The following is a 14,673-nucleotide window of genomic DNA, read 5'->3' as shown; positions in this document are numbered from 1 at the left end:
GAGCCTGATGCAGGGCTCGATCCCATTAACTGCGAGATCATGACCTGAGCCAAAAGTTGGACACTTAACTGACTGAGTCACCCAGGTGCCCTCCACCTTTTTTCTTTTTTTTTAAGAAAAACAGTTTTTAATGTATTTTTCCAGCACTGGCCTTCAGCCAAAGGTAGAATATAATCTCCTTGTTTAAAAAAGGATTTCTTTTCCTCCTGTTTTTAATGAGAATGGTAAATGTTACAATGTATCCTCACCCTCCATACCTATTACCTAGTATGCAGTTTTTAAAACATTTTATCATGGGAATAAAGGGCATGGGGATCTAGATATCTGGAACTTGATGTACCTTCACATAACCCATCAGTCTCCCCAATTAATTGTAAGCAAATGCATTCTTGTGTGAAATAGGAGCAACTATCCTTTAGACTTATTTTCATTAGAGGTAAGACTTCAAATTAAACATCATCTTCCCATTTTAAAGATAAGAAACCCAAATAAGCACCAAATGTTTACATTAGAATGAAGTGTACCTGTGGAATACCTACCATAAGGGAATTCATAAAATGGACACCCTGTACATGAAGTGGCACCTCGCTCTCCTTCATCATGTGTCCTCTGTCCCTGTGCCACTTCCCATCATCCACTAGAGCCATTTGCCCTTTTGATTTGCATCTTCGCTTGGCAAATGGTAAGGACAGCAAGAGTAAATTCTACTGCATTTCCTACTTGTACAGAGCTGTTAGGGAAAGAGCTGTTCAGCTCATCGTTAAAATGAAGTGTAAGAATTCCCTGTGACTTTCATCACCTCCCTATCCCCCCACCCCTACCTTGCGTGATCAGATTAGCTAAAGTAATCCTTTACTTTTAACATGAATCTGCAAGCTAAGAATTACTAGGTTTATTTATCTTGTATTATTGGTAAGAGATTTCTTTCCTATAGTACTGTTTCCTTTCTCTGAAATTCTTGCGTTCTAGAAACCTGTCCCTTAATAGGACACCTGTCCCTTAATAAGTATTTTGTTGGCTAGATACTTACTGTTGTTGGTTTGTTTTAATTAGCTGAGGTGAAAATATTTGCATTAAAATGCTTTAAAACATCATTGGAAACTTGAGATTTATCTACTTAGATCTAGATGCTAACGTTGTGTTAAGCTATCTTTATTGGTTTCTCTCGAAAGGTTAAGAATACTGCTGTTTCTAATGTGATAAAAACTATCTCTGACTTGTTATGTTACTTCAAGTGACATTATTCTAAAATGACCCTGTGTACAATAATCTTTTGAAGATGCTGCTAGATAAATGCATCGAAAGATTCCCCTTTTTTTGAGATTGTGGCTTTTGCTCTTTTGGTGGAGAGGCACATGTTTATGTGAATGACCTCAAACTTATCTCTAAATCTCAAGGACTGTCTATCAAGAAATAAGTCCTCTATGTTCACTGGCTTCATTGCCAATCTGATGGTGTAGAAGGACAAACTATAGTGATATTTTTGGGGTAGATTTTGTGTCGGTTTACATGTGTGGGATAGGGAAAAGGGGTTGTGTTTGGGGTTTTGTACAGATAAAAAGGTTTGTCTTAATTGTGCTACGATTATCACAAATGTGTTCCCTGAATCTCAAGGATCCCAAACACCTTAAGCTTAATATTTAGACAACAGTTGAATCATAAGACATTTCGAACTTCCAAGATTAGTAACAAATGCTGTCTTGAGGCATATAGAAAAATATTAATCTAGGATAACCTAGAATTTATAGTAAATTGTGTGATAACTCAGATTAAACTTCTTCCATAAGCCCAAACTTACCTTAATGTCTCCTCATTCTTCAACCTCCTTTAGCTGTAAGAGTACTTAGGATGTTCAAGACAGCATGGGAAATACAAAATGAATAAAGCACAGTGTAGTGTGGTGAGAATGAGACAGGTGTATGATTAACTAAAAGATAAGGCGTAAGAGAAGCGTTCAGAAAATACAATATGGGATCCTCAAGAAGAAAAAAAAATCAAATTGAGATGCAGTGTAAAAGAAGGAATAAAGAAAGCTGCACACAAGAAGGTCACTGGCTATAGACATGAAAAGATTAGTAGGTGTTTTTATAGACACGACAGGAAGGAACCGCATGAGGTTAGAGAAAATATGCATAGCGAAGGAAGTCCATTTTCAATGGATAGAATAGAGAGAGAGAGAATTGGCAGGATAGGTGAAATTATGGCAGTGTAGATTCTAACCAATAATACGGAGTCTTGAATTCTATACTATGTTATCTTTAATTTGTTAGGAAAGAGGTCTTAAAGGTTTTTTTGTTGTTTTTGTTTTTCTATTTTTTTGGCAGAGGAGTAATAGTATCAAAATATTTAAGTTGGTAGTAATTTCAGTGGAATTGCGGTAGATTTGGGACAGAGGAAAAAGTTGTTTCCTCAGTTGAATAAAGAAGGCCTGAATCTGTGGGGTTTCAGTGCGAACTGCTTCAGTCGATGGCTATCCATCCGCACATTTGAGGAATTATTGTTTTCTCCTATTTTTAAACAGGCTTTTCAAATCTCCAGAGAACATAAAATATTTATTTTTAGCCCAACTTGTAATTTATTGCACTCCCTCAGGTAGCGGCAGCTAAAATGATTAAGTCTAGTGAAGTGGGTACAGGTGGGAACATGGAATTCAGAATGAAACCGTGTTTAGGATCTGTTTTATCATAGTGTAACTATAAGAGTGCATCGAATGAGGGAGCCGCGCAAAGGAGACATTGGAACTCTAGCACAGGTCCTAGTTTTTAGAGTGAAACTTCAATGCCATAAGATTTAGATTGTGTAACTTTGAAATGCAAATATTGATGTATTTCAAATGTGTTCTTTAAACCATGTTTCTTATTTTAAGTTGATAGAGAAGGTATGGGCTTTTCAATTTTGCATTCTAGAGCTTCAGCAGCATTTTAGAAATACGGGGGGAGGAAAAGAAATTGGTAGGTCATTGATGGGGCTCTATTCAGGTTACATTATAGCCTTTTGCTCCAACTTAAGCCTATCCTTTAAATATGAATTCGTTAAGAGTTGAGGTGAGCGCCCCATGATAAAACACTAATAATTACTTAAAGATTTTAAAATAGGTTTAATCTTTTTTGTATGTGTGTGAATATGTCTATATGAAGTTATTTTCTCTTTTTTTAATTGCTTTATTTCAAGTTCTCGGATTAGTCACAAGCGCTGTTGCTCAGTCCCTGTAGTGTAACTGAGAAACCTGGGAATCAGAATTTCTGATTCTGAGTAACAAAACACTGGTTCTCTGCCGGTACCTTATGAGCAAGGTAACCGTTTTAGTTGGTGGTGTTCACACTGAAAATTCTGGTTAAAATTGCACGCGCTCTGAAAGAGCAGGCGGGCTCTACTTCCCAATAGTGTTGATGCTTCAGTCTTGAAAGATGAAAGGCATTTCTGTAAGGTTTTATCAAGAAGTTTAAAAATGTTCTGTTAACCCCAGAGAGATATAATTTACAACACTTTTATTTGGGAGAATTGAAATAAGAATTGCACTGGTACTGCTTTTTCTTCCCTGAATCCTATGGAGAATGGTAACTTTTCAATAAAAACTGATGGTTATTTGGGGAATTTCACCATCTGTGTATCAAGTTGTGTGTATCTGTTTTATAGAAATTATAGTACGCATTCCTTCTCAATGTGTTTAAGAATCGTGTTGTATTATACTTTTTACATATAACTTGGTGTTCCTTTGGGTGGTGGTGGTGAATAATCACTATGGTGCAACTGACTCCTAAGTAAATTATATGATATTGTGCTTGTTTAAATAAACAGAAATTACATATTCTTCTCAAAATTATAGGTTTTCTAAGAGCTTCTACTGTTTTAAGGTCCTCCAGAAGTTAAATTCTAAATGAACCCTTGGATTTCCTTTCAGGTCTTTTCCAATGGTCACCTGGGAAGTGAAGAATATGATGTTCCTCCCCGGCTTTCTCCTCCTCCTCCAGCTGCTGCCCTTCTCCCTAGCATCAAGTGAGTTTTACTGAATTTGCAGAGCATCTCTCCATGCATATGGATATGGTAAATAGTCGATATGAGGTACTCAATACAGAAAGTACAAGGTGAATAGAAACACATCAATAAAAGTGATTCAGCCAGATTTATAAAGTACCAGAAATCAAGGTCCTTCCTGATTCTTTGCTGGTAACCACAGCATATGTGATACTTACCTAAACTCTGAGGTTGCATATGGAACAACAGGGAGAGAGAACTTGAGTCTTCTTTGTATCTAAGAAGAAGAGAGAGCAGGGGCGCCTGGGTGGCTCAGTCAGTTAAGCATCCAACTTCAGCTCAGGTCATGATCTCACGGTTCATGAGTTCGAGCCCCACATCAGGCTCTGTGCTGAAAGCTCAAGAGCCTGGAGCCTGCTTCCAATTCTGTGTCTCCCTCTCCCTCTCTCTCTGCTCCTCCCCCACTCATGCTCCGGGGGTCATTCTCTCTTGCTCTCTCGCTCTCTCTCTCAAAAATAAAAATAAAAATAAAAATAAAGAGGACAGAGTAGCACGGTGCGCTTTCCCCTCAATTTATCTCTCTTCCCAAGTGGTGTCACATTTATCCCAACTATCCAGTGTGATATCAGAAAATAATCTTTGATTCTTTCAATTTTCACAATTTCTGAATCCATTCAGCCAGTAAGTCCTATTTGCTTGTTCTTTTGAAGTTTTTTATAGTCAGCTAATCTTCCCTGTTGCCTCATAGCTGGATGTCTGGAAGAACAGACATAATGGATGATGTGTTACGATTTTAGAATTAATATCAATGGATTTTAAAATGCATTAACTGAAAAATAAGTTAACCTGGGTTATCTCATTTGAAAAATGGGGACACAAGAAGCACATTAGGCAGTTAGTTAATATAGGTACCCAAGTCAAACCAGGATAAAACCAAGTCTCCTGATTCCAATTTTTTCACTTTTTATATTAAATCAGGCTACCTGCCTTTTCTCCAATATATTTTGTTTACACAGCTGAATTGTTTTCATTCTGCTTTCCCCAGATCAGTTTCCTGCTCAAAACCCAGCATTGTTTTTTTTCTTTCCTTTTAAGTTAATCTATGCTCTTCTGCTAGCAGTAAGATCCACAGAATTTTACCCAACTAAAATATTGTTCAGTAATTCCTCATGTTTCCCCTCCAATCTTGTCTTGATTTTTTTTTTTTTTTGGCTTTGTGAATTTTTAAGCTGCTTCCTCCTATGCACCACCTTTTCAGACTCTTTATTCTATAGGTCCATGTCTCAGGCTCTGTTTCTTTATGAAAACTTCTCTGACTTCTTCATTCATAATGATAGTAAGTGGTAAGACTAATTCTCAGTCTTCTTCCTACAGTTTATTGTCTACATTTAATTATGTACTCTGCTCCACTGTTTTCTAATTTTAAAGTGCTTCTTCACATTAAAAAAAAAGGTCATAAGGTTTTGAGAGCAAAATGTTTTTCTTGTCCTTTCTGATTCTTCCCTAACACTTTACTGTTTTTGCTGTGTGGTGCCTATATCACAAATATGTGGTTACTTGGTTGATTATCGGGTAAGATCCTCACTTCCAACTGAAAGTCTTAGAGCATTTACTCCTTTCTCTGCTGGTCACTGAGATCCCCTATACATATGGATGCAAAAGAAGGATAAGCGAAACCCAGCCCCTGAAGTTTGCACTCTACTCTAGAAAATAAAATTAACACACATGAAACCTCTGGAGAACATTATGTTGACTTGTACAATTCTAGTTGTTAGTTTTTACTTTCACTTGGAGGAAAGACTGTTACAGACCTTGGAAGTCAAGGATGTTTCATAAAGAGATGAAAATTTCCTGAGTCATGGAGAATAGGCACAGTTCAAAAGGGGAGCAGATGAGAAGCAGCAAGAGTGTGAAGTTTGCCATCATTCAGGGGACAGTGGGAAACTAAGCTCATTGGAGCATTCTCCACTGGTAACTTTTCTGGGAACTGCCAGATAATGTAACTGACATAAAAGTTGGAAGCAAATACACATATTCTGTATAGTAGGCTCTAAATCAGTAAGAACGTATGGTATCATAGCCTCAGATGAACTCTGAATATATGTAATAAAATATCTCAAGTTCAATTAATTCTGATAATTCAGAGAACGTCAGAAACAAAGTAAATAAAACCTTGCCAATTAGATTAAATTTTCACATTCTGTTTGTTAAATTCATGTTGGCAAGTGAGATAAGCAGAGGTTGCAGTTTGCTTCGTATGTATTTTAGTTACGTGTTTCTCCTATAAAGTAAGAATAAATTCATAGTGTAATGTATTGACATTTTTCTAGTACTTCAGTTTGTAAGTCCTTGTAAGTATATTTTCTCTCCATTTATTCTTGATTTTTCCCTCAGAAACAGTGCAGTTGCTTTACTTAAACAGAGAAATACTTAAACAATGCAGATTTAACAGCAAAATAGTTTTGTTTTGCATGCTGCAAATTAACCATAGTTAACAATGCAAGAGTTGACTTTTCATTGCACATTTATCTCTTCAATTTTTTTAATCTGACTATATGGGTGGCATTTGTTCATTGTATAAAATATGGAAACTAGAAATGACAAAAATTTAACAAATATGTAAATTTGAGCATCTACATACTCCAAATATCCATGTCCAGAGTTTCAACATTTTGACATTTTTAGACTTTTTTTTACATGACATAGATTATATTATAGAGATAATTTCCATGCCCTTTTTTGTTACTTAATATTTTAGTAGGCATTTTCCGTAGTCATTTATGGACTGTCTTATTATGAAACCAGCATGGAATTCTGAAGTGAATATTAAAATTAAATCAGACTTGGCCTCAGACCTGACTCTAGCATATTAAATATTTGTCTTGTCTTTGAACAAAGTAACTTCTCAGGGCCTCGCTTTCTCTATCTGATAAATGAAAGAGTGTTTATCTTAAATGATCTCCAAATTCCTTTTGAGCTTCAACTTTTTAGATTCTATGCAGTGTTTTTTTAAGGGATGCTCATCTATAATGCTGACTTACATGAAATATTTGGCAGCTTAAATGTTCATTTGTGGCTCGTTGTGTCTCATTGCTGAAGCCAGCGTGAGTTGGATTACTGCTCTAGTTTTGCGTTTGTTTGTTATGTTTGATCTATCTGGGCCTCATTAGAATGTAAACCAGGGTACAGTGAGGAATAGACCCTTAGTACTGGAGGGGCATAGAACAGAGGTCTCAGCAAATAGGGACGAAATGGGATGTTGGATGTTCAAGTACCTAATTCTATGTTAGACTCTTACTGCATGTTTCAAAATAAGTCCAAAGCAAAATCACAAATTACTACTCAGACTTTTGCAGTTCTCACAAACGTTGAGACCCTCAGTGTTGAATTCAGGAAAGTCACAGCTAGCATTTACCTTTAAATGTACTTTGTATTGTTATAAATATTTACTAAAGAGTAATAAGTTATTTGATGTTACTCTGATCACCTTCTACTTGATATAATAGGCTACTCTGTGATAGTTTTACTTTCTTGTAAAAGTGTTTGCAATTATGTGACTTTTATTGTATGACTTATGTTGAGGCCTAGAAGAATACAGAATTTATTTTTAAGAAATATCCTGTTTGTAGAAGAAAGCTGAAACTGTACTAGTATACATTGATTTGGTTTTTGGGTTTTGTTTTTTTTTTTTTAGTTTTTCTAAATGTTTCTATTTAATTAACATCATTGACATTTAGCTACAAACGTAAAATTTTAAATAAAAGCTTGAAACATGAGTGCCTACTATTTTCTAGGGGGAGAATGAAAAAAATCCTATGTGGTTTGTTTTTATTACATTTTTACTAAATTTTTACTAAATTATATTTGTCTTGAAATAATTTGATTTTTTAAAATTTAAATGAAATCTGAAACAGTTAAAAAAATTATTTCACTTGACACAAGATATTGACAAATAAATAGAAGAATTATTGCCAGTAATAATGGAATGATCATTTTCAAGTAAGATGTTCTAGAATGCAGATGAATGTCATTTTCTTTTTTCAGAAGAATATTTTGGGTGCCTTGTCTTTTATAAATGCACCTTTTGTACTTTTGGAATATTAATCGTAAGCCTTCAAATGCATGCTGAACAAATATTATTTGATTAATACTTTTGTAAAAAAAAAAAAAAAGGTTTAGGGGCGCCTGAGTGGCTTAGTGGGTTGAGTGTCTGCCTTCGGCTTAGGCCATGATCTCACGGTCTGTGAGTTCGAGCCCCACGTCGGGCTCTGTGCTGTCAATTCAGAGCCTGAAGCCTGTTCAGATTCTTTGTCTCCCTCTCTGCCCCATCCCCTACTTGCTCGTGTGTGCTCTCTTTCTGTAAGAAATAAATAAACATTAAAAAAAAAAAAAGGTTTGCTGTTGGAGACGGTGGTGTTGATCACTGTTACCTGCTTTTCCAAACAGATAAGGTGCTAATAACATTTTCAGTTCGGTGAATAGAGAATCCTAATTTTTGCCTGAGCTACTTTTTACTCAGTTGTGTGTAATAAGTGGAGATGCAGCATGAACTAGATAAAATCCCATCCTCACTGGAACTTGTGCTCTAGTTAGGAGAACAGAAAGTAAACAAATAATGATATTGTATTTTGTCAGGTAGTTGTAAGTGCTAGGAGGAAAAATAAAGCAGGGAAGGGGATAAATAGTATATGGAGGTTTATACTTTAGGTAAAGTCATCAGGAAAGGTAATATTTGACCAGAGCCTGAAAGCAGTAAAGGAGCAAGCCATGAGGTTATCTGGGTAAAGAGCATGAAAGCTAGACGACTCAAGTGTAGAAAAGGGAGGCACGTGAATCTCTTCAGCATGTTGAAGAGCAGCAAGGACAGTGTGACTAGAGTTGAATATGGTATTCAGGGGCTAAATAGTATACTGTCTTTAAAGCCAAGGTAAGAACTTTGGTTTGGTGAGTTTTAGAAAGTTTGGGTCAGCATTATGACATGATGCTGGTTTGCATTTTTAAGGAATTTCCCTGGCTGCTGTGTGAAGAATGGTCTTTGGGGAAGCAGGGAGACCAATGGAGAGTGCCGTCATCTGATGTGGTAGACCAGTCAGAGATGGTCAGGGCTCTGACTGGAGTAACGGTGATGGAGTTACTGGGTCAGCTTTGGGGTATATTTTGGTCCAGTGGGACCTGTTAATAAATTGGATATCTGTGAGGTATGATAGTGACGACTCTTCTTACATAAGTTTTTGGCTAAAGAAACCGAGTGAATGGTTGGTGCCATTTTCCAAAGTGAGGGAGACTGGAGAAGGAACAGATGTGGGAACAGGACAGAGGTATAAAATGGAGACTGAGGGACCTGAAGAGTTTGGGATGCCTGTTACACACACACACACACACACACACACACACACACCTAAATTGAAGTGTTGAGGGAGCAATTAGTTAGACATAACATCCAAATATTATATTCAGGTAAATATTTCAGCAGGTACTATCTAAAGCTAATAAATTTATTTCTACATGTCAAATCACAAATTTAGTAGATTGGCTACGCTCTTAGGCATACGAATGTAACTCTGAGATTTTCAACAGTATACGAACTTACATATTAAAGCATTACCTTGAAGGAGACTATACCACTTACCCCTGCAATGTTGATTGTAAGAACATTATTGGTTCTTATCAAAATCTCCATTTATTACCAAATTGCTTCAGAAAATAAACTAGAAATGTAGTTTTGTGAATGTAACCTCAACTACTGCCACCCTCCAGAGTCACCAAAAAGGTCCACACTTCAAACATCAGCATCTGTGCATGTGAACGCGCTTGTGATTGTGGTTGTCTTTAAACAGTCTCCAGAATGGTCTGTATGTAAATGTAAGTGTAAAATTCTAAAGTTAGATGAATATGAATGAAATTATTTGGCAAACTCATGGGAGAGGGGAGAGTTTTGTTTTGTTTTGCTTTGTTTTTGACTAAGATTTGAAGACAGAGAAGAGAAAAAAGTACTAAGCCTTGGGAGATATTAATCCAAATATCACATTGTAACTTAAAACCACTGAAAGGGAATGAGCTTGATGGAAGTGTGTTATTTTGTATATGGTGCATACCAGGTCTCATTATTTGTGCTCAGTGTCAAAAGAGCAGGAAAACATATTCTGTTGTTATTCACCTGAGGATTCCTGTAGACTGAATGTACTTTGGTTTTACATGAATCCTTTTTATGCCCAATGATAAGAAATTATTATTGATTTAAGTATAAGACAAATATGGTAGAAAACTTTTCAATGGAAGATAAAGCTGTAATTAAGAGGCTACTCTATTTTTTTTTTAATTTTTTTTTAACGTTTATTTATTTTTGAGACAGAGAGAGACAGAGCATGAACAGGGGAGGGTCAGAGAGAGAGGGAGACACAGAATCGGAAACAGGCTCCAGGCTCTGAGCTGTCAGCACAGAGCCTGACGCGGGGCTCAAACTCACGGACCGTGAGATCATGACCTGAGCCAAAGTCAGACGCTTAACCGACTGAGCCACCCAGGCGCCCCTATTTTTTTAATCCTAGTAAATGAATATGGTTGCTCTTTCATTAGTCTCTGAACCAGCTTTCCTCCAGTACCTTAAAATCTTTTTAAGACTAGCCAAGATATTGCACTATTTTTGTTTGTTCTACCTTGGGTAAATGGAAAGGTGCATTATTACCAAAGATGGTGGTCTCCTGTAGGTAACAATTGACATGACATATAAGGGATGGTGGAGAGTGGGTCTTTCTTTTCAGTTTGTTCACTGTGATCACTGTGGTGTTCTTCTCTCATTGTATCATGTAGAATGTTTGTGCATTTGAGTCTGACCTATTGATATGGCTTGATATTTGAAACTCAGACTTAACTTATAAATCGGTGAGTTTATGCAGCAAAATAAACTTTGTTCAAATCTCCTGCAAAGTAACTTGACCATCCAAACTCAGATATTCTGGTGTTTTGTGGTGAATCCCTGGAAACTACTGGTTGATGCCTTGATGAAAACAATTGAGGGTTGCCACTATATCATTTTAAACCAGTCTCAACAGAAGAAGCAGTAATATGAGTATTATTTCTCTCCTTTTTATTCTAGTGTTGTAATTTCTAAATTCACATAGAATAATCCCTTCTCATCTTTTGTGGGAAAATGAAATTTGGTGGATGGCTATAATCTTGGTAGGGGGAATACCACTAATTCCACTAATCTTTCATTGTCTCTAACTAAAAGCTCTGATGAGAACTGATATAACATTAATCCTAATAGTCTGACAAACCTGTTAGTTATCATTTACAAAAAAGCTGATTTATGATCACAAAAAACCTAGCCATTGAAATGTGAGCCACTGGATTCTATTTAAATATACAATGTAAAATATATTCCTTATACTGTTTCTTTTTTGTCCCACAGAGGCATGATCTATCCTATATTCTCCATTTGTCCATGAACATATTGATCCATTGATAGAAAATGTATAGGATTAAAATGAGATTTTATTTTCATATTAAGGGAAGGCATCCTTGCATATTCCACAACAGTCAAGCATTTATCATGTTTCTGTTAACGTTGCTCCGTAGTCTCAAATAGAATTAAATAAGTTATGTGAAGGCCACTAAGAATATTCAGCATATTTGTGAAAGATGCATATCTGCAATACCTGAAATGAGTTAAAATGAATTTTTAATCTTAAAAAGAAAATTTTCAGTTATTAAAGCATAACTTATGTACAGTAAAATTCAGTTTTGTGAGTTCTGACTAAAGCATGGTCACGTAATCACCACCACAATCAAGTTCTAGGACAGTTCCATCACTCCAAAAAATCCCCCTGTGCCTATGTCAGATTCTTCCTTCACGCCAGACCCCTGGAAATTACCAGTGTAATTCATGTCCAGTACGGTTTTGCCTTTTCCAGAAGGTCATATAAATAGAATCATGCAGTACGTACCCCATTGAGTCTGGCTTCTCTCTACTTAGTATAATGCATTTGAGATTCATCAATGTTGTCAAGTGTATCAATGGTTGGTTCCTTTCAATTGCTGCAGAGTACATATTCCATTATAAGGCACGCTTTATCCATCCCTCCACTGAGGGACATTTGGGTTGATTCCAGTTTTTGGCAATTACAAATAATGCCACTGTAAATATCATCGTGAAGTCTTTAACATCCAACATACTGGAAAATTAGATTCGCAAGAAAAGTATGTGTTTCCTCAGTATCTGTCTTCCTGATTTTTAAAGCAGACCCCAGAAAATTTTAGAAATGCATATTGGTTCTAAGTTAACTTAAAAATGTAACTTAAAATCTGTTTCTCCAATTTAAAAACAAGTAGGTGAAATGCTTATAATTAAAGCTTACAGGAAAGCTTGTGTTAAACCTAATAATATACCACAGACTTTTCTTAATGTCATGAAAGAACGCTTAAAATCAGTATTACAAAGCTCACTCTGATATTCTGGGGAAATTACTTATTTGTGGCATACGTGCAATCCTTTCAAATACAGCTTTATTTTGTGTTACCACTTCTCAGGACTGATTTCTCTGAGTTAAGTATTTTATTTTCCCTGTTAGGATTCTGACAGTTAATACAAGAAATGTGGACTAATGTATATAGCAAGCTCTGAAGACTTAGTTTTAATAAAAGATATTTTTAAAAAAAAACATGCCTTCAGAAATTACTAAATAAAGATTTTTACATGTAGAAAGCAAGTGAAATGATATATTTAAAAATGTTTTTCTAGATTATAAAAGAATCCTAAAAATGATTGTTCCCTCTCCTTTAACAGCTTTGTCATCTGTTTCTCTGATAACCACTCATTTTTGTCTAAAAGCCGGGAGTGCCCCCCTTGACGCATACCACGCCAGGCCTTTGTTGACTCAGGGTCTACCCTTAAGCATTTTGCAATTCAGGACAGAAAGACAGAAATGAATATATAGAAAACACGATGTCAATGAAGGCACATATACTAAATGTACATTAATCAAAAGAATTAAAGTTGAAAGAAAAGTTACACAAATAAACCCCTCTCATGATGTGCCTCTCACACCAAGAATATCAAATATTATAGAGGAGTGTATCTGAGTTTGTCTCAACATGTAAAAATCACTAAGAAAAGCATTGCAAAATGTATTCTTGGTTGGTTCCAAGTGTGCACTTGCAGGAAGTGGATGTATTTCTCACCGGAGGCTCAGATAACTAACACGCAGTGAATTTAACAGGAGGTGCAGGCTGGGGAGAGGATGGCTGTGCATCTTTGAGAGAATGTGGCCTTGTTCATTACCCATGTATTAACTCCAGAATGACAGCCACAGTGCAGAATAGTCCATGGATGTACGATGATAATACAAAGGGAATGAAGTAATAGGTATAAATGGTAAGATGGTTTACTTGGCCACTTTAACTTGGAACTAACCAAATAATAATTTGCTCTGTTTTATTCCTCTGATATCCCAAACATTTCTCAGAAGCCACATCAATGAATGAAGTGTTCTTGTGTCCCTTAAGTTAGATGTTTTCTTCACTGCCAAAAGTAAACTTACATGATAGCTTATGAAAATTGCTACACTAATTATTTTACCGCTTATTTCAAGTAAAATTGAACGTACTTTTTTTTTTTAATTTTTTTTTTCAACGTTTATTTATTTTTGGGACAGAGAGAGACAGAGCATGAACGCGGGAGGGGCAGAGAGAGAGGGAGACACAGAATCGGAAACAGGCTCCAGGCTCCGAGCCATCAGCCCAGAGCCTGACGCGGGGCTCGAACTCACGGACCGCGAGATCGTGACCTGGCTGAAGTTGGACGCTTAACCAACTGCGCCACCCAGGCGCCCCTGAACGTACTTTTTGAATTAGTTTGTGAAGGAAAAAAATCCCAAGTATAGTTACAAATAGTGTAATTATTTACATGAATGGAGATTTCTTTTTTGATATTTTATATACAACTTCTTTATCTCACTTGTACCTTCTTTTTTATTAAAACTTTATTTTTTAGACAAGTTTAGAGTGATTAAAGACTTTGTTTTTTTAGATTCCCAGCAAAATTGAGAAGGCACAGTGATTTCCCATATACTTCCTGCCCCCACACGTACCTCTCCCTTCCCATCAATATCTTCCTCCATAGCGGTACATTTGTTAAAATGGATGAACCTGTTTTGATATGTAATCACCCGAAGCCCATAGTGTACATTCCTATTTTTTATTATAGAAACTGCTTTTATTTTTTTTTTCCTTCTGAACTGGGCAAGATTAATTTGATATAAAAATTTATGTAATACTGAATAAAATGCACTGGAATGATATTCTTATAAACTAGCTTCTCTAGACTATTATACTGATATCAGAAGTTTGCACTAAAAACACAAAGAAGAAGAAGAATATCTGATTTTAGAACTTATTAAAAAGGTGATAAATGGGATATCGAAGCACTTTTTTGGGATTTAGATACAAATGCCACTTGAAGACATTTTCCCCTTCTAGATGTAATCCAGTAAAATCCATTTAAGCTAATAATCTCTGATTAGTAAATTTTAGTGGTAAGCCTTTATTATTCCAAAAATCTTATTTGAGCTTTATTTTTCATCTTCTTCAGAAATATTCTATGTGTTGATTTGCATCAAGGCAAAAGACTAGGGGGAATTACCCAGACGAAATTCTTCATCATTGAAAAGAAAATATAGAATCATCCACAACAGATGTGAT

The 14,673-nt window shown here is 35.9% G+C and overlaps 1 protein-coding gene across 4 annotated transcripts in view; it reads left to right on the top strand.

Annotated features, from left to right (window-relative positions):
• CBLB (Cbl proto-oncogene B) overlaps positions 1-14,673 on the top strand; it is a 217,891-nt gene that overhangs the window by 168,364 nt on the left and 34,854 nt on the right. For all 4 annotated transcript variants that reach the window (XM_043594053.1, XM_043594055.1, XM_043594054.1 and 1 more), the window contains exon 13: positions 3,902-3,996. In XM_043594053.1, the coding sequence (XP_043449988.1) occupies positions 3,902-3,996 (95 nt within the window). The remainder of the gene's footprint in view (positions 1-3,901; positions 3,997-14,673) is intronic.

Source organism: Prionailurus bengalensis, chromosome C2 (genome assembly GCF_016509475.1).
Source record: "Prionailurus bengalensis isolate Pbe53 chromosome C2, Fcat_Pben_1.1_paternal_pri, whole genome shotgun sequence".
Classification (NCBI taxonomy): domain Eukaryota; kingdom Metazoa; phylum Chordata; class Mammalia; order Carnivora; family Felidae; genus Prionailurus; species Prionailurus bengalensis.
This window is presented reverse-complemented; position numbering and strand designations above follow the sequence as displayed.